The sequence below is a fragment of the Arachis duranensis genome, chromosome 8, assembly GCF_000817695.3.
Source record: "Arachis duranensis cultivar V14167 chromosome 8, aradu.V14167.gnm2.J7QH, whole genome shotgun sequence".
In the NCBI taxonomy this organism is placed as follows: domain Eukaryota; kingdom Viridiplantae; phylum Streptophyta; class Magnoliopsida; order Fabales; family Fabaceae; genus Arachis; species Arachis duranensis.
In genome coordinates this window covers 4,950,318-4,977,772 of record NC_029779.3, presented here as the reverse complement: position 1 = coordinate 4,977,772, position 27,455 = coordinate 4,950,318, and the positions used below count along the sequence as shown (strand labels likewise).

Genomic DNA, 27,455 nt, shown 5'->3' with positions numbered 1-27,455 from the left:
GTACTAAAGGCTACCTTATAGGGCAGACTTCCATCCTGCATAGCCAGAGACTATATGCCGTCTGCCAGAATGTCACGCTTTTGGTTGCGCCACTCTGATAGCAAGGATACTACAACATCATCCGTGTATTTAATACTACAATTACTCGAAACCATATCACTTTTCTTAGAGAAACCAGAAATTCTTTTTTCTTGAAAACATACATACATACATACAAGCCAATCAATCACAACACTTTTTTAATTGTCTCATATTATAACTTTTTACATTAGTAAAAATCTTTGTCTTAAAATAGACATTAAAGAAATACAACCAAACTAAAATAATAATAGTAGAACCTTTCAAATAGACATTTTGTTTTCCTCTAATAAGGTGGTCATCATCGTTAATAACACCCTAATCAAAATCCATTGTCAGCAATGTTAAACCTGCATATCAACAAAGAACACTCAGTCAGTAGACCCATGGCACCTCTTCTGAACGATAGCCGAATATAGAATTTATGGCATATGGAACAAAACGAAACCCAAACGCAGAAGACAATAGGAATTAGGAAAAAGTAGGATCCATAGGGGTATGGGAAAAATATACTAAACAACGAATTCTGTTGAATATTCCACTTACCAAATTATATTTTTTGAAAAACTTCCTTATAAACAACATTAGATGTGGAGTTCCAATAGTTATCATCTTCACTAGACAATAATATCTTCAATTTTGATCCTGTTGTCACTATAGATATCACAACATATAACTGTCCATGAGAAAAAATTGCTTGTTGAAGATAAATACCAACTAGAGATAAAGTTTGCCCTTAACTCTTATTAATAGTCATCGCAAAACAAAGACTAATTAAAAATTGCCTGCGCTAAAATTTAAAAGGAATACCAGAATCACTCGGTACTAAATTCATCCGAGGAATAAAAGCTTTGACACCAATGTTACTTCCATACACAATTTCAGCACCAATAATATTATCTCCAAGATCTTGAACAATGAGTCGAGTTTCATTACACAATCCATTTGCCTTATCTATGTTCCTTAGCAAAATAATAGGAGCACAATTTTTCAATTTAAGAACATGATTTGGTATCCCTGAACATGTAATCTAATTCAAAAACTCAATTGTCAACCAATCAATTTCAATCCCATCTTGACAATCACTTCTACAAATAGAGTCAGAACTCAAATAAACCTTTTTCTAACCTAGGAAGTGTATCAACAACAAAATCATTTATCTGGTGCACAATATCAACAGTAGGAGCAAGTATAGCACGTTCTTAACAATACAAAACATTACCATGGTTATCATCAATATGTGAATATATAGTTGAAACAATATCCTGAATAAGAGTTGAAACAATATCCTGAATAAGATTATCAGTTGGAGGAATAAGTAAATTACTTGGAATATCAACGATAATTTCATCCTCTTTTTGAACCGCATAAGAACCTTCACCAATTTTTAAAATTCAATAAGAGAATTCTTTTTCTTCATCCAAATTTTACACCAAGGAGTCTTTTTGCAATCGAAGATTTTTTTGTCAACCACATTACCTTACAATGTTTCCAAAGAAACGACAAATTAATTGAAGCCATAACTATTTCAGCACGAGTTCTTTTAGGAATAACTAGTAACACTTGTCTAAAATCACCACCAAGCACAATAACTTCCCACCAAAGGGAATATCACGAGCCGAAGACACATTTGAACTCATTAAATCTCGGAAAGTCCTATCAATGGCTTCAAGTGCCAACTTATTCGTCATGGGTGCCTCATCCCATATTATTAGAGAAGCACGACAGATGAGTTTTGCTCTTTGGCTATCTTTCTTAATTGAATTAGTAAATTTAGGGGTAAAAGAATCACTATAAAACCCGAAGAGTTAAAGAGAAAGTTAGTGTAAATAGGACAAAATAGGAAATTTATAAAGTAGTAAGGGTAAAGTGGTAATTTGTGACAAAAGGCTTAAGAGACTCAGATAAATAGATTGGGCACTAGATTTATTTAAAAGTCTAAGGGTAGAAAAGTCCCTTAGAGAGAGAGAGAATTTATTAAGATGTGCCGCAGAGAGAAACTGTAAACTCTAAGGTATTAAAGGCTACCTTATAGGGCGGACTTCCATCCTGCTTAGTGATAAACTCCGATTTCGTGGTTTATCTTGTGCTTATTTTAGGGGATTTATTCACTTTTTCCCACATTTATTCAATGAAATAGCATGATTTTGTAATTCTCCCTTAATTTATACTTAAATATAAAAACATACTTTTTAAGCCCTTAAATTGGTGATTTTAATTCACTTTAATTCCATTCGATGCCTTGATATGTTTGTTGAGTGATTTCAGGTTCATAAGGCAAATATTGGATAGAAGAAATGAGGAAAGAAGCATACAAAGTGGAGAATGCATGAGGAAACAAGAATCGGGAATGCATCGATGGGCGCGCAAGCGTAAAAGGCGCGCGCGCGCAAAAGTGACTTCACATAGAGACGCGCACGCATACATGACGCGTCCGCGCGGATGAAGAAATAGCCAATAGACGCGCACGCACACATGGCGCGTACACGCCGATACTCGCACGTGACTCACTTAAAGGCAAAACGTTGGGGGCGATTTCTGAAGCATTTTGGGCCCAATCCAACTCATTTCTGATGCTATTTCATGTAGAATTCAAGCTTGGGCAAAGGGGGAGCACTTAGTTGTAGCTTAGCATCATGTAGTTTAGTTTCTAGAGAGAGAAGCTCCCTCTTCTCTCTAGAATTAGGGTTCTTAGGATAATTCCATCTTAGATCTAGGTCCAATTTCATGATTTCATCTCAATTCCTTTGTGAATTCTTGCTTCTACTCTTTGACTCTCATAGTTTGTAGTGTTAATTTTCTTTTTATGCTCTCTTTTATGTTCATGGATGCTCATGTTGGATTTAGATCTCTTTTAATGCAATTTGATGTTGATGTTTCTTTTATTGATGATTTGAATTGTTAATTTACTTTTCTTGCAGTTGGTAGTTGGTAGATTTATTATTCTTGCACATTTATTATGCTTTCCTTGTACACCCACCAAGTGTTTGGCAAAATACTTGGTTGGGCTTTAGAGTAGATTTTGAGCATTCTTGGCTTGGGAAGAGTAATTGGGCAATCTTGAGTCATGAAGACCCAATCTATGTTGGTGATCTAGAGTTATTAGCTAGTATTATTTTCATTAACTCTAATCTCTTGCTAATTCACTTAGTGAGTTGATTAGGATATCTGGATTGAGATTAGCTAGTCTTGTTTGACTTTCACTAATGGAAGATAACTTACACTTTCTTCCAACATTGGAGATTACAAAATAAGATAAATTCTTGTCAGTTATTGTAGTTAGTGACTAGGATGGAAAGCCTATGATCTCAATCCTTGGCATGAATGTATCTCTTTATTACTTGCTTTCTTTAATTACTTGCTTGATTAACTTTTCTTGCCATTTACATTTTCTTGTCAATTTCCAAATCAAACCCCTCTTGCATTTTCATAGCCAATAATTGAGCACTTCATTGTAATTCCTTGTGAGACGACCCGGAGTTCAAATACTTCGGTTAATTTTCATTGGGGTTTGTACTCATGACAAAACCAAAATTTAATTTGATGTGAGAGTTGTTTGTCGGTTGGGAGCTATACTAACAACGAAGTAACTCCTCTCTTCAAGAGGAAAGTCTAGACCGACAATAAATCTTCCTATCACCTAGCCAGAGACTATATGAACATACGAACACCCTACCATAAGGACCGTTACTCACTATGAGAATATTTCTTGGCCATCTTTTTAAAGTTCTGCGATGTACATGGTTTATTGAAACTCATGAGGCCCCTATGCGCGACTGTACACGGTGGAGTAACCATATCCGGACGTAGGGCTCGGTAACGTCAGGTTGCAGGTAGAATAACAGCCTTACTGGCGTCTGCCAGAATGTCACGCTTTTGGTTGCGCCACTCTGATAGCAAGGATACTACGACATCATCCATGTATTTAATAATACAATTACTCGAAACCGTATCACTTTTCTTAGAGAAACCAGAAATTCTTTTTTCTTGAAAACATACATACATACATACAAGCCAATCAATCACAACACATTGTTTCATATCATTACTTTTTACATTAGTAAAAATCTTTGTCTTGAAATAGACATTAAAGAAATACAACCAAACTAAAATAATAATAGTAGGACCTTTTAAATAGACATTTTGTTTTCCTCTAATAAGGTGGTCATCATCGTCAATAACACCCTAATCCAAATTCATTGTCAGCAATGTTAGACCTACATATCAACAAAGAACACTCAGTCAGTAGACCCATGGTACCTCTTCTGAACGATAGCTGAATATAGAATTTATGGCATATGGAACAAAACGAAGCCTAAACGCAGAAGACAATAGGAATTAGGAAAAAGTAAGATCCATAGGAGTATGGAAAAAATATACTAAACAAAGAATTCTGTTGAATAATCCACTTACCAAATTATATTTTTTGAAAAACTTCCTTATAAACAACATTAGATGTGGAGTTCCAATAGTTATCATCTTCATTAGACAATAATATCTTCAATTCTGATCCTGTTGTCACTATAGATATCACAACATATAACTGTCCATGAAAAAAAATTGCTCGTTGAAGATAAATACTAACTAGAGATAAAATTTGCCCTTGACTCTTATTAATAGTCATCGCAAAACAAAGACTAATTGAAAACTGCCTGCGCTGAAATTTAAAAGGAATACCAGAATCACTCAGTACTAAATTCATCCGAGGAATAAAAGATTTGACACCAATGTTACTTCTAGACACAATTTCAGCACCAATAATATTATCTCCAAGATCTTGAACAATGAATCGAGTTCGATTACACAATCCATTTGCCTGATCTATGTTCCTTAGCAAAATAATAGGAGCACATTTTTTCAATTTAAGAACATGATTTGGTATCCCTGAACATGTAATCTAATTCAAAAACTCAGTTGTCAATCAATCAATTTTAATCCCATCTTATAATCACTTCTACAAATAGAGTCAAAACTCAAATAAACCTTTTATAACCTAGGAAGTGTATCGACAACAAAATCATTTATCTACTGCACAATATCAACAATAGGAGCAAGTATAGCACGTTCTTAACAGTACAAAGCATTACCATGGTTATCATCAATATGTGAATATATAGTTGAAACAGTATCCTGAATTGGATTGTCAGTCGGAGGAATAAGTAAATCACTTGGAATATCAACAATAATTTCATCCTCTTTTTGAACCACATAAGAACCTTCACCAATTTTTAAAATCCAATTAGAGAATTCTTTTACTTCATCCAAATTTTATACTAAGGAGTCTCTTTGCAATCGAAGATTTTTTTTGTCAACCACATTACCTTACAATGTTTCCAAAGAAACGACGAATTAATTGAAGCCATAACTATTTCAGCACGAGTTCCTTTAGGAATAACTAGTAACACTTGTCTAAAGTAACCACCAAGCACAATAACTTTCCCACCGAAGAGAATATCACGAGCCGAAGACATATTTGAACTCATTAAATCTCTAAAAGTCTTATCAAGGGCTTCAAGTGCCAACTTATTCGTCATGGGTGCCTCATCCCATATTATTAGAGAAGCACGACAGATGAGTTTTGCTCGTTGGCTATCTTTCTTAATATTGCACACAGATTCCTTGTTCAGCTTGATTGGGATGCAAAATAATGAATGTGCAGTCCTCCCACCAGGTAGCAATAGAGATGCAATACCGCTAGAAGCAATATTTAAAACAATTCTCCTTTCTGAACAAAGATGAGAAGACACAATTTTCACAAAAAAGTTTTTCCAGTACCACCAAATCCATAAACAAAAAAGAAGCCAGCTCTTTTATTTGTAATTGCGTCAATTATTTTCTAGTAAATGAGTTTTTGTTCAGCTATCATTTTATTCAAATTTACAGCATGTTACTCCCGAAGTTGATATACATCATAACTCAACTCATTCATAATAATAGAATTTGACAAATGAGAAACCAAATCTTGATTAGGAAAAGGCTTTTGGGAAAAATCTTTCAAGCTTTTGCCATTTATTTGCAATAATTTTTCAACTTCAATCAAACAAAGAATTTCAAGTTCTTCTTATGTGATCATGAGCTCTAAGAAATAAGTGAAAAAAAGAACACATAAATTATAAATAAAAACTAAACATATCATGATATAACCATTTACGTATAAACTTAATCAATAATAAATAATCAAACAAGAGTTTGCAAAATACCTGACAATTACAACTCACATCTTCTATAATATAAAATGTCATAAGTTAATAGTCTTCAAGTGTCTTTTCAAACTAATTCAGGTTTATTCATTGAATTAGATGCCAACAATGTAACAAACAACTTACGATGTTGAAAACCAGAAGACAGTTCTACAATTTTCTTAATAGTATTAATGAACTTCTGATCATCACTCAATAAACCAAGAGCATTGTAAGCAGCCTTGAAAGAATCATATAAAACACCATCAACAGTACGAATGCTTTCAAAACTTTTACAACCCCTCTGAACATTGAGCAATAGACGCAAATAGAATATCTCACCCAAATCAGAATGGATAAAAGTTAGCCTTCCAATTGAGAACCTTCTCTACCTTGGAACCCATTCCTGAGTATCACACAAGTAAACAAATTGATTTGGATATTAAGAATATAACAAATGATTACCATGCGGGAACTTAACATCAGCTCGCATCCAAGCAATAAATATTATGTCCTTATACTTGTTCTTCTCAACAATTTTTGGAATCTTATCATCATCAGTAAATATCAAATTCTGTCTTCTGGGCAAATGGAATATCAACTGTTGAACATATGGCCACTTGTGAAGAATATCAAATGCATGTAATCTCCAAGCAGATTAACAAGGTGCTAGATATCGATAATCGTAGAATTGCTTAATCTCATCAACATTTTGAACACCATGTTCCTGAGTTTATACATTTCTAACTGTTGCAGTGATACGATTTGGGCCTTTGTTTATATATTTGAACAAATACTTGATAACATTTGACTTATTACAAAATTCCAAATTGATGTGAGCTCGATATTTCATTAGGAGCATTGGATTATAAGGAACAACAAACTGATTATCCACATCTACACCATTTATTATGTATGTAATCCCCGTATTACGCCTTCTATATATTGGATAACCATCCTTATCAAAACTTGTCGAGTCAACAAATTTTTTAGAAAAAAATTTAGAACAACCACCATTTCTCATGCATGGAGAAGAAGGTCTTAATTTACCACAAGGACCATGAATCATATATTTGGTAACAACACTATACAACTTTGGAAATCTTGTTGGGTTTGGTAACTCAGCTGATATAACCCTATCCAGGATTTCAATTGTTTGCATACTACGTACATTTTGAAGCCAAACCAATATATATGCATGTGGCAAGCCTCTTTTATGAAATTCAATTGTATATATTACTGAATAAAAGAAAAATCTAATTTTAAATATAATTCATTATTAGATAAGAAACAAAAAACTCCATGAAATTTACCTACATTCACATGTCTAAATAAGACACCTTCCTTTAAATCAGTCATCAAAGAATGAATTTTCAATTCAAACAATCTGCATGAAAGATTGGGTCGATCAGATATAGGAATATGAGTCTATTCAGTGTATCTTTAAAACTCCAACCAAGTTGGATTGCAAGTTACAGTAATAAATAGATCAGTGTATTTATATTGTTTGCAAATAGACATAGCATCCTGACAATTATTAAACATATATCTTCTTCCCCTAGTAAAAGAAGACGGCAACATATTCCTAGTTCCAATGGACGATGCATCGATATCTCCTCGTTCCTTGGCCTCCTCAACTCCTTGCAACATATGAGATCTTATATTTTTCTGGTCAAATCTAATATACAGAAGTCCTTGTGACTCTACCATGCTAAAAAAATCAATAGTAAATTGTTGAAACAGCCTTCTAGATTTAAGTATTGTCCCAAACTCAACATCTCGTTCTTGAATTCGGAAGCAAACAAATTCCCGAAGAGAAATTCTTTGTCTTGTGAGTATGTTTTCTCTACTTCTGACATGACGGTACGGTATATCTTCTTGGTATCCATCTTTACTATATGTGAACAACAAATGATATTGCAATGGCCAATAGCAAGTATGTATCTTATGAATACGCTATAACTGTCCATTCTTAGAATGAACAATGATATCGCTTCCAGTATTTGAGCCATCGAAGTCACCAACAATAAGACCAGTAATTTTAGCAACTATGGGTTCACTATATACTCAAGGGTTTGCAGCTCGATGTCTAAACAACCGAATGGAAAAAGATTCATCAGGATGTTGCTGATAGAACTGTTTAGCCATCTGAAAAAATTTAGCAACAATATTATTTTCATAGATCATTTTTAATAAATCTTCAATTAATGTTGAATCCAAAGAACCTATACCACTGGTCAAACTTTATACAAAAACAAATGTTAGGTACTTATACATAAAAAAGAATGAAAAAAAATTGGAAAAAATAATAGTTGGGAGTTACTTAAAACATAATCAAAATATCAAATCATATTGAAAAATTCCTTCTCTACTTGCCAACTCATTCTCAATATCAAAGATATACAACTGAGCAAACTTTGGTGGTTTACCAGCCATTGGAAGTAAACTACCAATTCTGTGATAATTCTGACCACAAAGAATAAACTGAAGCGGACCTGTTCTATTACTAAGAGATGTATCAACCCTTTCACCAATAGAAATAAAACAAAACAAATTATTATATGCCCGAATGTTCTTCAAAAAGTGTTTACTCCTTGGATCATTTTCATTGAAAAGCGATACCAACAATTCAGGGGACTTTTTCAACAATGGCAATTCCATTTTTCCTTTAAGACAACACATTGAAAATATTAGACAATTAACTTTAGATTCCCTTAAAATACGTTCAGAATACCAAAAAGCTGCACCATACCATGTGCAACTGTAATTACAATCATCGTGGCCCATGTATCCTATTTATAAAATAATCAGTATCATTACAGTATCATATGTCACGAAAAAAATTGTGCTAATCAATATAGAAAAAAAAAACAAAAATATTAAGCTTATTTATTAAAACTAATTACATACCTTCATTTTCATTTGGTGCAAACATCACATGATCCTTGATTTTAACAGGGATTGTGAATACATTATTGAGTGAATCATAAATAATACATTCAGTTAAGTGAACCAATATATTTAGTAAATCTAAAATTAAAAATTAATAAAATAATAAAAAAACTCAATTATTATTAACCAAAATATATATATATATATACACACACACGTATAAAACGCGGGTCAGATAAAATTGAGCTTAATCCGCACCTCAAAATCCTATTCAAACCCTATCCTAGTTGCAACTGAGACTTGGCACAGATGGAGGATTTGTACGCCTCTCATCAAGCTGCATCCGGGTTCAAATTCCAGCTGAGATTGGATGTTGTTTAATTCCATAGTATCCATGTAGTGTATGTGAGTGTGTTGTGTGGATGTCTGAAACATGGGACTAATGATGGACACAAAGACATGGACATTAAATGTTTAAAACGTGTTTGGTAGCAGAGACATAGACAGTGGACATATTGTCTCTAGAATAAATTTTTTAATTTTAGTGTCCACTCTTTTATGGAAGACAATGACGAACACGGAAATTAACAAAGTGGACACAGATTTTTTAATGAAAATTCTTTCCCATTTTATCTCTACATATTATTATTATTCCATTGTTACCCTTTTTTAAATCATATCATAAGTCCTAATTTTATGTGTTGTGCAGCAGCCTTCTCCTCCAAGATTATCTTCCCCATGCTCTCTGTTTCGTCTCTCCTTCTTCCTTCTCTTTTTCAGATTCTTTTTTCGTTTCACTTCCCAGGTCTAGCTCTCTGTCTCTTCTCTTTCTCTTTGCTCTATGTCCCTTTCTTCTTCTTCTTATTTCTCTTCTTTCTCCGGTGTTCTATTGTTTAGTACTTTATCTTATTCTTCTTTCTTTTTCTTCTTCTTTACTGTTTCTCCTCTTCATTTTTTTGCTCAACTAATTTAATTACAACATTTCAAAAGCAAAATATTTATTAGAGTTTGTCACAACTTTTGGAATTCACGTGTTCTTCTCTTTCTCAGTCATGCAGGTATATAACTGCCTTTTCTCTTTGCTTCTTAATTTCGTTTGCATTATTTTACTTTAAATTATTGGGTTCTTCTGGCTTCTTTTATTTTTATTTGTTTATATTATTTGTGATTTGAAAATGTAAAAATTGAATTTGGACATGAGAAATGGTCTTTTTGGTGTCAAAATTTTTAATTTATGCAATCCGGCTGTGAATAAATGATTGAACATATTTTGTTTAGAATGGAATAAGGAATGAAAAAAATTATATTGAACTCTTCTTATTGATTTGAATGCAAAAATAAAATAATTAGTTGGTGATGTTGTTATTTTTATTCTTATTGATTATTTATAGTATTTATGTTATTTTATAATAAATTATGATTTATATTTTTTATCTGTTGTTAAGGAAGAATGGAACCATTGGACCACTCTGAACAATTTAGGCGATTTTTTTTATTTTATGATTGAGATTAAACTTGAGACAGCCACAATATTAATTTTGATGTTTGCATTTTTTTATTTGAGAAATAAGAGAAGGAGACATTTGTTGATTAGGAATAGAGAAATTAATACTAATCCCTTAAGACGGAATGTGTTAAGCCGCATCATAAGAGGAGGCGATAGGAATTGTATTTGGGAATTAAGGATGAGCGTAGATGCATTAGGAAGATTATGTGAGTTACTTAAAGTTCAGGGTGGATTAAGCGATGAATGTCATGTAAATATACCTAAGCAAGTGATTATATTTTTAATAATTTTAGCTCATCATAAAAAGAATCGCACACTCCAAGTTAGATTTTATAGGTCAAGAGAAACAATAAATAAGTATTTTAATAAAGTTTTGTCGTCGGTAATACATGTCCAAAGCCTATTGTTTGCAAAGCCTGTTTCTGTTCCAGATGACTGCATAGATCCCCGATGAAAATGGTTCAAGGTACGTCTAATGAAGAAACGCGGTTGTGGTTTTGTATTATATATGGTTTGGTATAGCGATAGTTTTGAACCTTCAATTTCTTTGCTTTAGAATTGTCTAGGAGCATTAGATGGAACATATATAAATGTGACTGTCCCTAAAGAAGATAAATCAAGATACAGAATAAGAAAGGGTAAAATATCAACCAACATCCTAGGCGTATGCAATCGAGATATGAATTTTGTGTACGTACTTAGTGGATGGGAATGATCCGCATCGGATTCAAGAGTCCTTAGAGATGCAATTTCACGTCGTAATAACCTCAAGATACCAATTTGTATGTAATAGTTAAATTTTAGGTAACAAAAACACTTCAAAATTTTTAATTCATACAATTTTCTTAATCCTCATAACGTGTCTCTTTTAATTTATAGGGAATTATTATTTAGTGGATGCTGGTTATACTAATTGCAAGGGGTTTCTAGCACCATATAGGCAAACTCAATACCACGTACAAGAATGGGCCTATGGTAGAAATGCGCCTAAAAACTTTCGAGAATATTTTAACAAGAAGCACTTCAGCTAGGAACATTATTGAGCGTTGTTTTGGTTTATTGAAGAAGAGATGGGCAATTTTGAGGAGTCCTTGTTTCTACCAAATCAAAACACAAAATAAAATAATTATTGCTTGTTGTTTATTACAAAATTTTATTCGGCTTAATATGGACTCCAATCTTAAGGAGGACATATCACTTGAGAATGAACAAGTGCTTATTGGAGAGGAGCACGGTGATAACCAAGATAGCGATGATGAAATGATTGACAGTGTAGAGGGCAGCAATGAATGGACTGTTTGGCGAGACAACTTAGCACATGAAATATACAATGAGTGGATGCATAGCCGAATTAATTAATTGTCATATGATTGGCTTATTTGATTGAAAATGTATATTATTGATTCATTTTGATTCATTCTCTCTAATCTTAATATTCTCTGAAATATTTATATTCCTGTATTTGTTACTTGTACTATCGTCTTTTCTTCCTTTTCCATATTTTTCTTCAACATAGTGTCAAAGTGGTAACATCAACTAAGACCTAATCATATAACTATTTTTCTGAGTTCCTAAAAGATGGATCATCTTTCTTTGTAGCCTCCTGTTTTCACATTTCTGTGATTTCTGTTTATATCTACGTCTTGCATTTTCCTGCTTGCAATCATATTTAACTCTTTTCCAGCCCAATTTACCTTTTAGATTGATTGAAAGATTGGTTAGCTTTGTTTCATGATATTTATTATACTTGATGGATTTTCTTATCCTTTTTAATTCCCCGTCTAATGAATTTAATAAAAAAAAAACAGTTTCCAACTAACTTGCCATTCCTCTGATTTCTTATCAAAATTTTTAGCTTGGTTGGAAGTTGGAACTCATGCTTAGCTCACTTAATCTCTTGTTGTCACTTTCTTTCAAAAACAAGCATTGATTACCTAGATTTTGAAACAATAATTGATGGAAAGGCAACCTGAACTATACATACCAATGTTCAAGCTGCTAGTTGCCATGTCTTAGGACACCTTCACCAAAGAATGTTCTTCTAGCCAAGCTAACTGCCTTTGGCTTGTGTTTGATAGTTTGGCTAATTTATCCTTCCTTGGGTTCCCTTCATCTGTTGTTCCCTCTCTTAGCATTGGTCATCACCTGATCTGTTCCAACTTTTTCGCATTCTATTTGTCTGAAGTGTCCCTGTACACTCTATTTGGACTTGTATGGCATGGAATACTGTATCTTTGGTGCTATTTGGATCTGCTTCCCTTTGAATGGCTATTTCTCTGTTAGGATGTTCTCTTAGGTTTTAAGTCGTTGTTCTAATGATTTGATTTGTTTAAGGAGTGCTTAATTGTAATGAGCTGAGGAATGAAGTATGCTTCCACTTAAGGTTCATTGATTTATTTTAATTCTTGCTTTGATTACTTGTCATATTGGGTTAAACTTATAATCTATTTGTATTGTGCTAGAAGTTGTCCTATATTTTAATTCTCTCTCTCTCTCCAAAACTGCAGATTCAACAAAGGATTTGACGCCTCTTAAAAGTATGAGGTGCATTTAAGGAGATACGCTTTTGTGTTGTATTGATACATTATATGTGTATTTTATTTGAATTATTATGTGTATTTTATTTAAATATATTGTATTGATACATTATAAAGATAATGTCGTGATATGTTTATGATGTTCAATTGAATTTTGATTTAGTTAATCTAGATTGTAGGGACAAATGGACAGACATGTTTGGACTGATGAGGAGACAGAGGTATTTGTTGGTTTTATGGAGGAGCTTGTCATTGAAGAAAGAATAGAGCTTATCATTGAAGGAGGAATAGCTGATGCAGGTCAATTTAGGCCTGGATCTTTTGAGAAACTTGCTGCAAAAATGAATGAGAGGTTTCCAAGTGGTGGTTTTCAAATAACTCATTGTAAAAACAAGGTTAAGAGGTTGAAAGAGAAATATCAATTTGCTGCTGACATGGCAGGCCGTAGTGGTTTTGGATGGGATGATGTGAAGCAATGTGTGGTTGTGGACAACAAAGAGATCCTCACTGCTTATATGAAGGTTGGTTTACAAGTTTGATTTTGTTGAATTAATTTTATTCTACTTGATAGTCTGTCCTTTTTTGTTGATCTTTTATTTTTATTTTTTCTAGAAACAAGGAGTAAGGTTGTATACTCCAGGAAAGCCTTTTTCCCTTTATACGCGCTTGGAAAAAATATTTTGTAAGGAAAGAGCAAATGGGGATGCTGCTGTATGCGGCAATGACGTTGAAGAAGAAGTGCAAATGAATGGGTATGAAGAAATGGACGAAGAAGATACGGATTTCTTTAACTCAAATCATGATTGTAGTGAATCTCTATTCCAATAATCAAATTCTGTGGCTTCATCTTCTGGGAAGAAACAAGGAAAGAAGCCTTCCTCATTTAAAGCGGCAAAGGATACCAAGATGATGAAGGAGTTAACTGACACGCTGAAATATGTGTTCGATCAACAGGGAAAACGTTTGGATGCTTTTGCCCAAGCTATGGTAAACACTCGTGAGGAAAAAAAAGTTGGTGATATACTCAGCGAACTTGGATTCACTGATGATGAAGTTATTTCTATTGCACTCAAGTTCTCCACAAATCCTCAACTGGAAAAAATGTTTTGGTCATTGGAAAATAGTCAGAAAACCGAATTTAGGTTCAAACAAGCATAATTTTACATGCAAGATTTTTTTTTATGTTAGTGCATAGTTAGTTTTACGTATTGATTTTAATTATGTTACTGCAGAAACTTGTTCAAAATGGGTGCTTAATTGTTTAAGCTTTTGGTTAGAAATTGTTTAATTGTTTAAGATTTTAGTTAGAAATTAATATCTTGTATATGGTTTAAAATAAATATAAATTCATTTATTTTAAATTATTTTTTTTAAAAAATAATGTCTTTTTCATAAAGTTACGTCCAGTCTTCGATATTAGTTTTTCCGGTGTTCATTGTTAATAAGGTTGAAGAGTAGATAATTTGCAATTAGTAGACCTCATTTCATTTTGTTGCGCTAGTTTGGAAAGGTTTGTTATGCAAAAGAACCCAAAGTAGTTAAACGGAGCGGTTTAAGAACACTTGGGAAACTCATATATTGTATTTCACAAAAATCAACCATGTAGAGATGGAATGAACAAGCATAACTCAAATGGTCCACTTCTGAAAAATAAAGCTCGAAAACTATTATTAAGTGTAAAAATAAGTGACACAAGTTCTTGAAACTTCAGGCTCAACGATATTCTACGTGTAAATGCATATGTCCCATGTCCTAAACATGTATGCATATTCTCTCTTCTCTCATGGAAATTTGAAATAGAATAAAATGATGACTGTGAATAATATTTTTTAAAAAAATAAAATATTAAGCAGTTGCAGTTTGATCATTTTGTACTTCATCAACCATCAGCCATTCCCACCTCTGAAAACCAAACTCAGTCCTTCCTGGAACAGAGAACACACAGTTAGTCAAATTTCCATGCTTCAATTACATTTTATGCTACATCAAAACTACAATGCAAAAGCATCTCAATTGATTAAAACAATGGCTTTCCTCTGTTACCAAAAAGAAAAGTCTACCCAAGCTAGAAACAAAAGTGGGGTGTTCACGGAGAGAAGTCCTAGCCTCTTAGGTCAGTTTGTGGTCAAAACTCCCCATTCATACCCCAATCCAGAGGATCTAAATGTGCTTGGCTGTGGCAGATAGCAATAGCTCTTCAAAACAGAGCTTGCCTCTAAAGTGAGTAAGAGCCTATCCAGCTTTTGCTTAATCTAAGTGCACAGCAATATTTATTTACAAATGAATTCACTCTTATTGGTTCACTTTACAAACAAGCTCCCTTTAAAGGAGCCTTGTCTTAATTTTAACAGATGTGCAATGTTGTCAAAGTTGAACCAATAAGACCAATACTAAAGCAAAATACAATAATTATCAATGCAAAGCAATAATCTTTTTCATATACAGGTATCTAAACATGCATGCTTGAAGTTTCAAGATATGTGAGCAGCCCATAGCTCAATGAATTAACGGGAAAGCAAGTAGAAACAACGATATACGACCGATCAATAATAACATGCAGAATAGAATTGCACTGCTACGTGAAATGCTAGCAATGCAAAACTTTAGTGAAAGGAAATAACAGCAACCAAAACATTACATAAAGTGAAGGTTTGAAGGATTACTTGAAGAGTTTCTCTGTAATATAGTTCAATCGTGCAACATCGGCACCTATAAGTTCATCAGCCTTTTTTCCATTTTGAAAGAAATGGAGTGTTGGCTGCACAAAAGCACAAGGGATTATAAATATGAAGATAAGTGTGATTGATGGACACAGTGAGATATATGGTCCATACCTATGTAAGATTTTATGTATACAAAGAATAACAGAACAAATGAATTTCTAACCAAAAGCTTAAACTTATGGTCCATACCTTCATGCTGCTGCTTTTCTTTTCTTTTCCCTTAGCTCATTTTCTTCTAGGAATTTTCTTTCTTCACCTTAAGCTATCGGCACCTCACCTTGGTAGAATTCTGGCAGGAAGATCAACCAGTGTTAGATTAACAACTACCAAAATTACCAAATTAAATGGATGACACGAATCTTTCAAACTGAGATGTATAGGAACAGAATGGACAATAATATAAGGCCACTTGAAACGGATATAAGGCCACTTGAAACGGAGTTCCCTCCGGCTCTTCGCGATATATAACACGAAACCCTTCATTATCCTATTTTATCTGTTTAAAGAAGTAAAATTACAACAATGCAAATTACTGATTTCAAGTTCTATATCTAAAAGGATGGACAATAAAAATATAGCATAGTTGTAGTGTAGATAGCATACTTTCCAATCAGTGTATGATGGTGTACTTGTACTAGACCCTTTACTATATTCAGAAACACTCCTCAACTATAGTACTAATAAACATTCAATCATTACAAAGCAAATATGGCTAAGGAATGCTGTTATTAGTACCTTGTTGTTTTGAAGAATGCAAGAGTTGAGTCTGAACAAGGTTTTTGAGCATGTGATAATTTGTCATATGAGGTGAGGCAAGAGTGTTGTCCAGCCTCTCCCTATACAGCTCCACAATCTCTCTTTTCTTCTCCATCTTCTTTGCATCTCCAAAGAAAAAAAAACACAAGAAAGTCCCTTTTACTAAAAAAAACACAATCTTCATGATAAGCTCAATTCATATAGTCAAGTACTAATAATAGTATCCAGGTAGTAAATTTTGATCAAAATTTAATATTGCACTTACATGAAACTTTGCTCAGTTTGGCTTTGAATGACAGTAAAAGATTGGAATTTGCAGAAGCTAAATCAATGAAAGAATTATTGAGTTGGTAATATGATAATTAGAAGAATATATAGAGGATATTTATTTTATAGTGGGGGACAACAAGCTAACAAGAACTGCACAAAATAGTAGAATTCCGTAACTCCCAACCAACTCTAACTATTATGAATACTGCTAAGCATTAGCTCCTTAATTACCCACTTTTAAGGGTTTAACTAATGATGTATATTTACATGAGTTTGATTTTGAGTAAACAATCGACCCTGTCTTTATTCTTTCTTCAGCAAAGACAATATAGGAAACATTACCCAAATTCATTCATGATGAAGCTCATCCACATACACATAAATAGCCATTCTAGATATAGCTCAAATATAATGACCAGAAACAATAATCAATAACAAAGATGATTCACAACACTGTCTATTTTTCAATAACAAATTTCTTATTGTATAAAATATAGTGTTCCAACATGGAAGTGCTCATAAAACTAATAATGAAATCCATGAGCCAGCACTTTGCCATGAAAGTGCAGTGCTTTTTCAGCGTTACCACATAGACAGAGAGCTTTGATGATTGTTGTCAACGTTACGGTATAAGGCTGAAAATCACTCTTGAAAATCTTTGCAAAAGCAGAGACAGCAAGAGTGATCCAAATCCATTCCGCAGGAACAATTGATTAAAATATTCAAAGTAAATAAGTTGGGAGCGATTACCCTGGATTGCAATTGCTGAAAAAGGGAAATGGCGGTGGGGCAATGGTTGGTCTTGGCAAGAGATCCCAAAATCTTGGGGAATTGAAGGATGGATGGAGGGCGACACATAAAGAGCATGCGAGTGAAGGAATCAACAGCTTCGTCAAGCGATTGGGGCTGAGAGTGAGTGAGAGTGTAGGGATGAAGTTGAAGGGAAGCAAAGACCGAGAGCGGAATGAGGAACAGAATTTGGGATTTGAAGAAGAGCGTACCTTAACATGATTCGTGAGAATGGGAACAATGACAACATTCTTGCAGTCAAGAGAGGTATGGTAAAACGGAATGCGATGTGTTGAAGAGTAGTCCACCAGAGAGAGTGAGAAGAGTTTAGCGAAAGGTTAGGGAGGGCAAGGATTAGAGATACAGGGAAGGAGGGGAGGGATGTCTATTTTAATCATTTTATCTAATATTTTAATTTTGTTCATGTATTTTTATGTTTATTCAAATATGATATTGGATATTATATTAGTAGTGTTTTGTTCATTATATCTAAACATAATACATAAACAATAATTTTTAATGTCTTTGTCTTATTGTTTTTGTTTCAATGTCATTTTCTGTTCTATCTCTAATAACATACGCAGCCTAAAATTCGGGTTGTCCAATCCACTTGACCAAAAAAAAAAAAACTATCCTATTTATTTATGCGGATCGAATTGACAATGGTACCCTTCCTCGGGGGCATGTTGCCACCCCTATAATAACATCCACCAAACCTAGTATGTAGGTTCTTCTGGAAGGTATTAGACGCACACCATACAAGGGGTGGGAATAGAAGATTCAGATCTTAAGTCTCAACGGCCAACGCCCCTCTATTTAAAGGAATGCACCGCTTTCAATGTTCCAATTGCTTGTAGCATTGAAACTCCTCTCATTTCGCGCTACCTTCTACAATCTTTCGCGTATTCTTACTTGCCTTCGCACATTGTTAGTTCTCTCTGGTATATTCTACGGAAATTAACTATGATGTATGAATAATCTTTTATTTTAATTTTTGTTTTTGATGGTTATTCTGGATTGGATCTGAAACTTTGAAGCTTTGGAGTGCTGGTCCTGCCCTAATTTATGGGAACGAAAAAGCAATAGCATTTTCAATTAAAGTTGTCGGTTATTATTATTATTATTATTATTATTATTATTATCTATTTCCCAGATTCTTTTAGTTTTGATGATGGCGTTTGGATTTAATTAATCTCATATGCGTTTGGCTTTTTTCTTTAATATAGATACAAATGGGCAGAGATAGGATATTTTCTGTACTCATGTTTAGATAGTATAGAAAATACGAGAATATTTTGTCAAATTTTAAATGTATTTTAGAACCAAAACCAAACGAGTTTCTGTTTATGGTTTCTCTGGCTTTTTCTTTTAGAAACAGATATCCAAAGTGCAGCCCAAGGTACTTGGAACGAGAAACGACAGATTTTTTCTTTTATTTATTATTTCATATGTATCCAAAACTGGGGTAGAAGTGAAAAACAAGTGCAAAGAATTGGCGTGTTTTGATATAAATGCATGGATCCTTCTCAATTGAAGACTTGTGTCCCTTCCAAGGTTTATGGTTGATTGTTTAAGCCTCTTATGTAGCTGCCTTATTGATTCTGTCAGGTTCTTGAGGTCTATTTGATTATATCAAACACCACACAGTTTATAGGAGGCTAACTAGTTTATATTCAACTGCAGTAGATGGCTGAGGTATGTGCATATGTGAACTAATTATCTCTGCCTATTTTTGTTCCTTTCTTGTAGTTTGATATACTTTGTGCTTTGCAATTGCTTACACATTTATCCTATAATTTATCATTGCAGGAGGGTTACAGGGTTACTCTAAATATTTATGACCTAAGCCAAGGACTTGCTCGTCAGCTTTCAACTACTTTCTTGGGGAAAGCCATTGAGGGCATATGGTGAGTGTATCTCTTTGGTGATGAGTTAAATGCTCTCCATCAGAATGCATAATCAGTTATGTTACTCTACAAATATGGACTCGTAAGGATGTGTAATTTGATGCTTTGATCTGTGGGTTTGAGCAGTTGTTGAAATAGTGCAGAAATAGATATTTTCTCCTAAATCCCGGACATTCTGATGCCTTTACTTTATTTTTCTTTTCCTCTTGCATTTCTCTGTAGACAGGCCAAATATCTTGAATGTTCAATTATTTTTCTTTTTTTATTGTATATTTTATTGATTAAATTGGCATATCAAAATGTTATTGTAACTTGCATACTCTGTTTGCTGAGCTAGTGTAGAAATTGATAATATATGACGCAGAACATTCTAATGCCTTTGTAGTCATGCTCATGCAATTATCTTGAATGTTTAGTTTTGTGTTATTTTATTTTTCCTTTTACACATCGGAAGGGTGTTAAAAACTTTGGATCTCTATTTGTTTGCAGGCACACTGGAATTGTGGTTTATGGTAATGAGTATTACTTCGGTGCGGGCGTGCAACATTCTCTTGCTGGATCAACACCTTATGGAACACCGCTTAGAGTGGTAGAATTAGGTGTCACACATGTCCCCAAGGATGTGTTTGAAATGTATTTGCAGGAGATTAGTCCCCGTTACACAGCCGAGACATATAGTTTGCTTACGCACAATTGCAACAACTTTACCAATGAAATTGCCCAATTTTTGGTTGGTTCAACCATTCCGGAATATATCCTACAACTCCCTAATGAAGTAATGAGCAGCCCAATGGGTGCACTTATATGTAAGTCATCGTCTGCTTTACTCTGTTTTTCAAGTCTCAATTGTTATGGTTGTCCGCATTCCCTAGATATGGATAATTTTATTACCAGTGAATTGATAGGCACTATTATTACTAGTAATCTGCGTTTTGAATTTAAAAGATGCTAATGTAAAAATAAGTAGGGAATTTATTTCTCAATATTAGTGGAAGAGCAAATGAGGCAAATGCAATTGCAATCAAAAGTATTTATTCTCTACTAGATAGAGAGTAAGTTCTTATGCAAAATAGAAGACAGTTGAATTCTATTAAATATGGGTGTTTGAAACTATTTTATGGTAGATGACATTTAAGTGTTTTTATGCATTTGGATGTGGAACTTGATGACATCAATGTTTTCATGCATCTGAATTTGTAACTTCTTTTATTTATTTCGTCTTACTTGAGCATTCAATGTGGCTTTGCATCTCAGTAAAAATTACTCATCTCTTACTCCACTCCCATTTTTCTGATAGTTATCTGCGAACTACAATTATCAGGTCTGTGTTGAAGAATTTTCCCTTGTGAATGTAGAATGGTCTCTAGAGTTGCAAGCACAATGTATTATATGATATTAACTTGAAACTGCTATAAAGATATGATTATTCCTTAGGCTTTTCCTTTTCATTTATGTTGATGTGTGCTTGGTATTCTATCATCTGAAATCTTATATTTATAATCTCAATTTTCCAGTGCCCATGATACAGAATTTGGAGGCAACGTTGAAGTCAGGTGGAGTTCCTCAGGTACCGCAATTTAGGCCTCCAACAACTAGTCCTTTGCAACCTCCCTTGACTAACACTGCAAAGACTAGTGTTCCTAACTCGTCCACAGATGATGGATCAAAAAGCGGAGATGATAAATCTAAGACGACCGGAAACTCAATGTCACCCTCTGCGAAACCAACAAGCGAGGCACAACAAATGTCATCTCCTAAAGGGGTTACAGGAGATCCCCTTGGTGATGCTCGCAGTAAGGTTCAAGATGAGATCGTCAAAGAGTTTGCAGCAATTATGGCAACTGGGACAATGCGTGCCAGCGAGGCTGCAGCCCTTGCCACTAAAAGAGTTATGCAAAGATATGGGCAAACTGTGGCGTCATCGTGAGTGCTAGTAACTCTATCTTTGAAGTGAGTTTCAATTTTCCTCACTGGCAATGTTGTTTACCTAATTGATCATTGATACCCTACTGGGTTCCAGATTACCCTATATACTAATGCTAGTATCTATCTCAAGATCAGGGCAAGCAAAATGCATTTTGCCCCTTGGGTTTTCGTGCCTTGTCAAAGGATTGAATATATTTTGTGTTGTCATTTATTAATTAAAATTGTGACGAACATTTTCTAACGATTCTACTTTTCTTGGAATGCATTCTTTTAAAGTAGTATTTTAAGCTGTGGCATTTCTTGATTTAGTAATTATAGTTACATAATATTTTTTCCCCGACTGTCTCTGTCGAGTGAAGCTTTTGTTAGTGACGGGAGGTCCCTATTGTACGTTAGTGATGATTCTGTATATTATTTCTCAATATTCTTGACGTAATATTTAAAATGGCTCTTGAAATTGGATTTTCGACTCAATTTAACCTTCTAATTGATCCAAATTATTTTGAGGTAAAGGAGTTCAAAACAAGGTGGAGCAAGAAGTACAAAACAATCAAGAATAAAAAAAAACAAGCACAAAGAAATTAAAGAAAAATAAAGATTAAAGTAACATTTGCTGCTTTATCCTAGAATATTCTATTATGTTTTTGAGTAGAACAAATAGGTTTTTAACTTTTTTTTTGTGGATATTTTTATTTTTTACTATTGAAAAATACTTTTAAGTTTTCGACGTCTTTAAAAGTTGGACGGAATAGTTCCTCCGTCCAAATGCCTCCTATACTCAACAGAAAAGTCTGATGTAGCTTCCGTTTGTCTCGCGTCGCATGATAGACTTCCCTTGACAGACTTCCTTCTCACGCGTACGCGTCGCCATGAATTCTCCACTTCATCTTAAATTCTCCACTTTGCATTTTTTTTTCCATTTCTTTCAAGTTATTTTTGCCTTTAAAACTTTAAATCACTCAAACAAACATCAAGGCATCAAATGGCAATTTAGGGGGTGTTTGGCTTAGCGTGGGGTGTTTGGCTTAGCGTTTGAAGCACCAAACGTAAGTTTAGTTTTTTTGAAAGTTTCACTTTTTAGTTTGACTATTTTTTCTTCTTTTTCAAGTTTAGGCAAAGCTAAAAATGATAGCTTTTGCGTTTACATTTTCACATTAGATTGAAATTTATTTTCTATCTTCCAATTTTGTCCTTCATTGTTCATATGATTAATTTTGTTATTTTTTTTATAATATTTTTCTCTAGTACTCTCTCATGGATATTATTATTCTTTATAGAATTCTTATTTTTTTTTGTTTATATACATTTTTTACCTATTATTTTTTTGTATAGAATAATAATAGTAAAATTATAGCGTATTAAAAATATCTATATAAAAATACGGAAAAGCTCTACATCCATGTAAAAATTACATGGATGGTATCCAAGTAACATTCACTCCACGCCCCACACACTCGTGTGTTTTACCCGCGCCTCTTATAACATATATAAGGTAATTCTTATTTTGCGTGATTAACGTTTCTCAACTTAAACCTTTTCATACAACGGAAACCGCTTTCGCATTCTTGTTCTTCTTCTTCTTCTTCAACATAATTAAATCCATTGTTCTCTTCTTTTGCGTTTTTCTTCTCTACATTATGGATTTGGATTGATTCAACGCAATTAGCTTCGTCGTTCATCTTCTTCTTCGTTTTCTTCTTCGATGTGCACTTTAGAATTGAAACAATGAATGAATCAACTTCAAATCAGTTGAATGACTGCGATTTGGATGATTCTTCTAAAATGCATCAATTTGATGAGGTTTGGATTATTGAATTTTGAATCGAATTTAATGGAATGAAATTGCTAATTTTATTTGAAGTGAATTGAATGGACTGAGGTGATCTACATCTGAATTAAATTGAATTGAATTGATAATATGAAACTGTGAGTAACTGTGAGTAAATGTGAGTAACCTTTCGGTTCGGTAAGTACTAAAGAGGTGATTCACCATGTGCATGTGTTCGGTTCAGTATGCAGAAAGGAGTCTAAAAAAAATTAGACGAATATATTCTGTTTTGTTCCCTAAGCACTATATACTTGTTTCACCGTAATTAAGATTTCGGTTCACGATAACTAAGATTTCAGTTTACCGTGCAGATCAGCTGTGTTGTGGATGAAAAATTTGTCCCAAAGGTGGGAATGATTTTCAAGACACTAGAAGAAGCTAGAAAGTTCTACAAACATTATTTCAAACTTGCCGATTTTTCCACCAAAATAAGGAACACGACTCGAGACAGAGACAAGATTAAGAATCAACTAATTGTATGCTCTAGCGAGGGGAGGTGGAAATCAAAGATATCTCCAACCTTGAAGACAAATCCTTCAGCTGGGTTAAATTGTCCGGCCAGAATTTACGTACATATAATGAAGGATGTTGGTCTTTGGACAATTTTCAAAGTTGTTTTGGATCACTCACATCCTTGTTGTCCAGACCAGGCTGAGATGTTCAAACAACACAGGGAGCTTAGCATGTTCATGCGTCGCACCATTGAAACCCATGAGGAAGCCGGAATCAGACCGAGTAAAACTTACCAATCATTCGTGGCAACAACTGGTAGCCACCGTGAACTAGGTTTTATAGAAAAAGACATCAAGAATTATAGCACAAGGGAAGTACGGAATATTTCCGAAGAAGACGATGCCAAAGAATTTGGGAAGTACCTAGTAAGAATGAAAGAAAAGAACCAAAATTTCTTCTTCGCGCTCAACCTTGAAGGCAATAATTGCATTAAACATGCATTCTGGGCTTATGCAAGAAGCAGGGCTGCATTTGATTATTTCGGAGACGTGGTTTCATTTGACACCACATATAACACAAACAGGTATTCGGTTCTTTCAAATATATTTTGGATGTTCAGTGAGTGTATATATTTCGGTTCACCACCGTGTGCTTGTTATTTATGCAGGTACAATTTGGTTTTAGGTTCTTGCGTGCTGATGAGAAATGAGGACATCCAATCATTCAAATGGCTATTTGATTGTTGGCTATGTTGCATGGGAGGGAAGGCACCAAAAGGTATTCTTATCGATCAATGTGCATCGATTCAAAGGGCAATTGAGCTGTGTATGCCAACAACAATTCACCGCTGGTGTATCTGGCATATTATAAAGAAGATTCCAAGAAAATTAAATGGTTACAAGGGACGCAACGAAATTGAACAAGAGATGAGCCATATTGTTTAGAACTCGTACACAAAAGAAGCATTTGACAGAAACTCGATTGATTTCCTTGGAAAGTACGGCCTTGAAAGCAACAAGTGGCTTTCAGGTAATTGAGATTTCAATTCTAATTATTTTTATGCTCATATCTTTTTTTCCCAAAGCATGCAATATTTTCAGTTCACTAGACCTTATGAGTTTGGTTTGGTTTGTAGAGCTGTACGCGGATCGGCACATATGGATTCTGGTTTACTTGGATCACCGTTTTTGGGCCGGGATGAGAAGCACACAAAAGAGTGAGAGCATGCATTCATTTTTCAACAAGTTCATCACACATAATAGCTCCTTGAGACAATTCGTAAAGCAATATGACAATTTCCTAGCAAGCATAGAGCAAGCAGAGAGATAATTCGATGCTGCAGATTTTCACACTGTGATACCGTGCGCAACAAAATTAGCAATAGAGGCACAGTTTTAGCATGTATATACCCATGAGAAGTTCAAGGAAGTTCAAGTTCAATTCAGAGGTAAAGTGAACTGTATCACAAGATCAATGCATTCAACCCTAGGTTTCACAACATATGAAGTCATAGAGCAGGTTTCCAACTCCACATTCAACAAGTTTTTCGTCACCTACGATGCAGTATCACGAGATGTAAAGTGCCATTGCTTGCTGTTTGAGTCTAGGGGCATATTGTGCCGCCATTCCCTAAGCATCCTAAGCTTTGAGCGAGTGTATAATGTGGCACCGAAATACATATTGGAACGTTAGAGCAAGAACATAAAGAGGAGGCATACACACATCAAGAGCAACCAAGATGAACCTCTACTGGAGCCAAGAAGTAAGAGATTTGATGACTTGGTGTTTTGGTCGCACAATATATGTGAATTTGCATCCGAATCAGAAGAGTTGATCGGAATTTTGCACCGAGCATTTGACAAGGTCATGGCTGAGATGGAAGAATATCAAGAGAGAAGCAAAGGAAAAAGTTTGTTAACCTACGAAGAGGCGATATTAAGCAATGTGAATGATCTTCAAAGCCCGCCATGTGTCAAAACAAGAAGTCGGCCCATGAACAGACTTGGATCAAACTTGGAAAAAAAGATCTCAAATGCCATCAAGTAAAAGAAAAAGACAGCTCCAAGCGAGGTAAAATTGACTTGCTTTTGATTAGTTTAAATTCAATTGTTCAATTTGCTAATATACAATTAATTTACGATTTTGTAGTTGAGACTCCAGATCATCGATTCAGTCAAGCTCCACTCTTTACAATGCACCAGATATAAATTATTCAAGAGAGGATTGTACAAGTTTTAGTTTTTATTAATGTAAATTTTTGTTCATCCATGAACAAATTTCGATTCACCATGCTTATAGCAGGGTTAATTTCTGAATGTTGTTTGTCTTTAATGAATAGTCACTTTTTATGAAATTCTATATTGATATATGCAGTTTTTCGATTCGTCCGGTGTATTAATTTCTAAGTTGAATAATTAGAATTTGTTTTGAGATATGGGAATCATGTGTAGTGCTAGTTACATTTTCCGTGTGATTAATTAAATAAAAATTATTTAAAAAATATAAAAGAGTAATATAATTATTTTTAACTTACATTAGTGGACTATTAAAACTCTTTCTTGGATGGATTTTTAGGGTTTAGGGTCTCAGGGTTCAGGGTTTACGGGTTTAGGTTCTAGGACTTAGGGTTTAGGGTTTAGGCTTTAGGGTTTATGGGTTCAGGGTTTATGGGTTTAGGGTCTAGGTTTAGTGTTTAGGGTTTAGGGTTTAGTGGTTCAGGGTTTAGAGTTTAGAGTTTAGAGTTTAATATTTAGGGTTTAGGGTTTAGTGGTTCAGGGTTCATGGTTTAGAGTTTAGTATTTAGGGTTCAGGGTTTAGGGGTTCAGTGTGTTTCCAACTTTTGGTTTGCCAAGTGTTTTAATTTCGGTTCACCGTGTCTAGGGCTGAGGGTTTAGAGGTTAGGGTTTAGGGTTTTAGGGGTTCAGGGTTTTAGGGGTTTGGGGGTTCAATGTTTGGGGGTTCAGGGTTCAGGGTTTTAGGGGTTTATGGATTTAGGGTTTATGGTTTATGGTTTAGGTTTTTAGGGTTTTAGGGTTTATGGGTTCAGGGTTTAGTGTTCAGGGTTCTGGTTCTAGTGTTTATGGTTTAGGGTTTAGGGTTCAGGGTTTAGGGGTTCAGTGTGTTTCCAACTTTCGGTTTGCCAGGTGAATTAATTTCGGTTCACTGTGTTCTTTTGGAGTTTGTAATGTATTGGTAAATAAAAATTAACATTAATATTTACATTAATATTCACATATATACATTTGATGTAAGCATTTTTTTCTTTTTACACAAGTTAAACAAAATATTATTAATTACAAACACAACCAATCATAGTGTATGCTATTTACTATCTAAATACTCAGATGTGTATTGAAAATAAGGGCTGGAGAGGGCAGCAGATTTCTTTGGGATTTTTATTGCTTGAGATTCCCAAATCACTTGGTCTCTAATTTTGTTCATTTCATGGAACATAAGTTGCGGACCAATTTGGTACCTAAAGCTATCAATCTCTTCCTACATTTCAATTGAAAGGAATTAGTTACATGAGAAATGAACCCAACTGAAATCAGAAAAGAAAGAAGTTTATAAATTTAGAAAGTACTAACTTGTGTCCAAGCTCTATATTTAT

The 27,455-nt window shown here is 34.1% G+C and overlaps 3 protein-coding genes and 1 long non-coding RNA gene across 7 annotated transcripts; 2 read left to right on the top strand and 2 right to left on the bottom strand.

The window, feature by feature from the left end:
- Window positions 1-396: 396 nt before the first annotated feature.
- LOC107460280 (uncharacterized) lies at window positions 397-1,769 on the bottom strand. Its single transcript, XM_016078635.1, has 4 exons — window positions 1,640-1,769; window positions 1,301-1,453; window positions 889-1,095; window positions 397-428 (listed from the first exon to the last, which is right to left on the bottom strand). Exons 1-4 carry the CDS (start codon window positions 1,767-1,769, stop codon window positions 397-399), a joined length of 522 nt encoding a protein of 173 aa, XP_015934121.1.
- Window positions 1,770-13,537: 11,768 nt separating this feature from the next.
- Window positions 13,538-14,322, top strand: LOC127741074 (uncharacterized). Its single transcript, XM_052252529.1, has 2 exons — window positions 13,538-13,714; window positions 13,806-14,322. Exons 1-2 carry the CDS (start codon window positions 13,628-13,630, stop codon window positions 14,019-14,021), a joined length of 303 nt encoding a protein of 100 aa, XP_052108489.1. The 5' UTR covers window positions 13,538-13,627; the 3' UTR covers window positions 14,022-14,322.
- A 535-nt stretch (window positions 14,323-14,857) lies between these two features.
- LOC107460300 (uncharacterized) lies at window positions 14,858-18,075 on the bottom strand. 2 transcript variants are annotated; one of them, XR_008002246.1, is made up of 6 exons: window positions 17,944-18,075; window positions 17,693-17,848; window positions 16,652-16,798; window positions 16,106-16,205; window positions 15,857-15,951; window positions 14,858-15,118 (listed from the first exon to the last, which is right to left on the bottom strand). It is a non-coding gene; the product is annotated as an uncharacterized LOC107460300 (long non-coding RNA). The 2 variants fall into 2 exon arrangements; XR_008002245.1 differs by having other exon boundaries at window positions 17,693-18,063.
- A 334-nt stretch (window positions 18,076-18,409) lies between these two features.
- LOC107460297 (uncharacterized) lies at window positions 18,410-21,851 on the top strand. 3 transcript variants are annotated; one of them, XM_016078658.3, is made up of 5 exons: window positions 18,410-18,658; window positions 19,340-19,426; window positions 19,541-19,638; window positions 20,128-20,444; window positions 21,153-21,851. In XM_016078658.3, the coding sequence occupies exons 2-5, from the start codon at window positions 19,418-19,420 to the stop codon at window positions 21,563-21,565; spliced, it is 837 nt and encodes a 278-aa protein (XP_015934144.1). In that variant the 5' UTR covers window positions 18,410-18,658; window positions 19,340-19,417; the 3' UTR covers window positions 21,566-21,851. The 3 variants fall into 3 exon arrangements, with proteins under 3 accessions (XP_015934144.1, XP_052109162.1, XP_020984219.1); XM_052253202.1 differs by having other exon boundaries at window positions 18,410-18,672; XM_021128560.2 differs by having other exon boundaries at window positions 18,410-18,699.
- The last annotated feature ends 5,604 nt before the right edge of the window (window positions 21,852-27,455 follow it).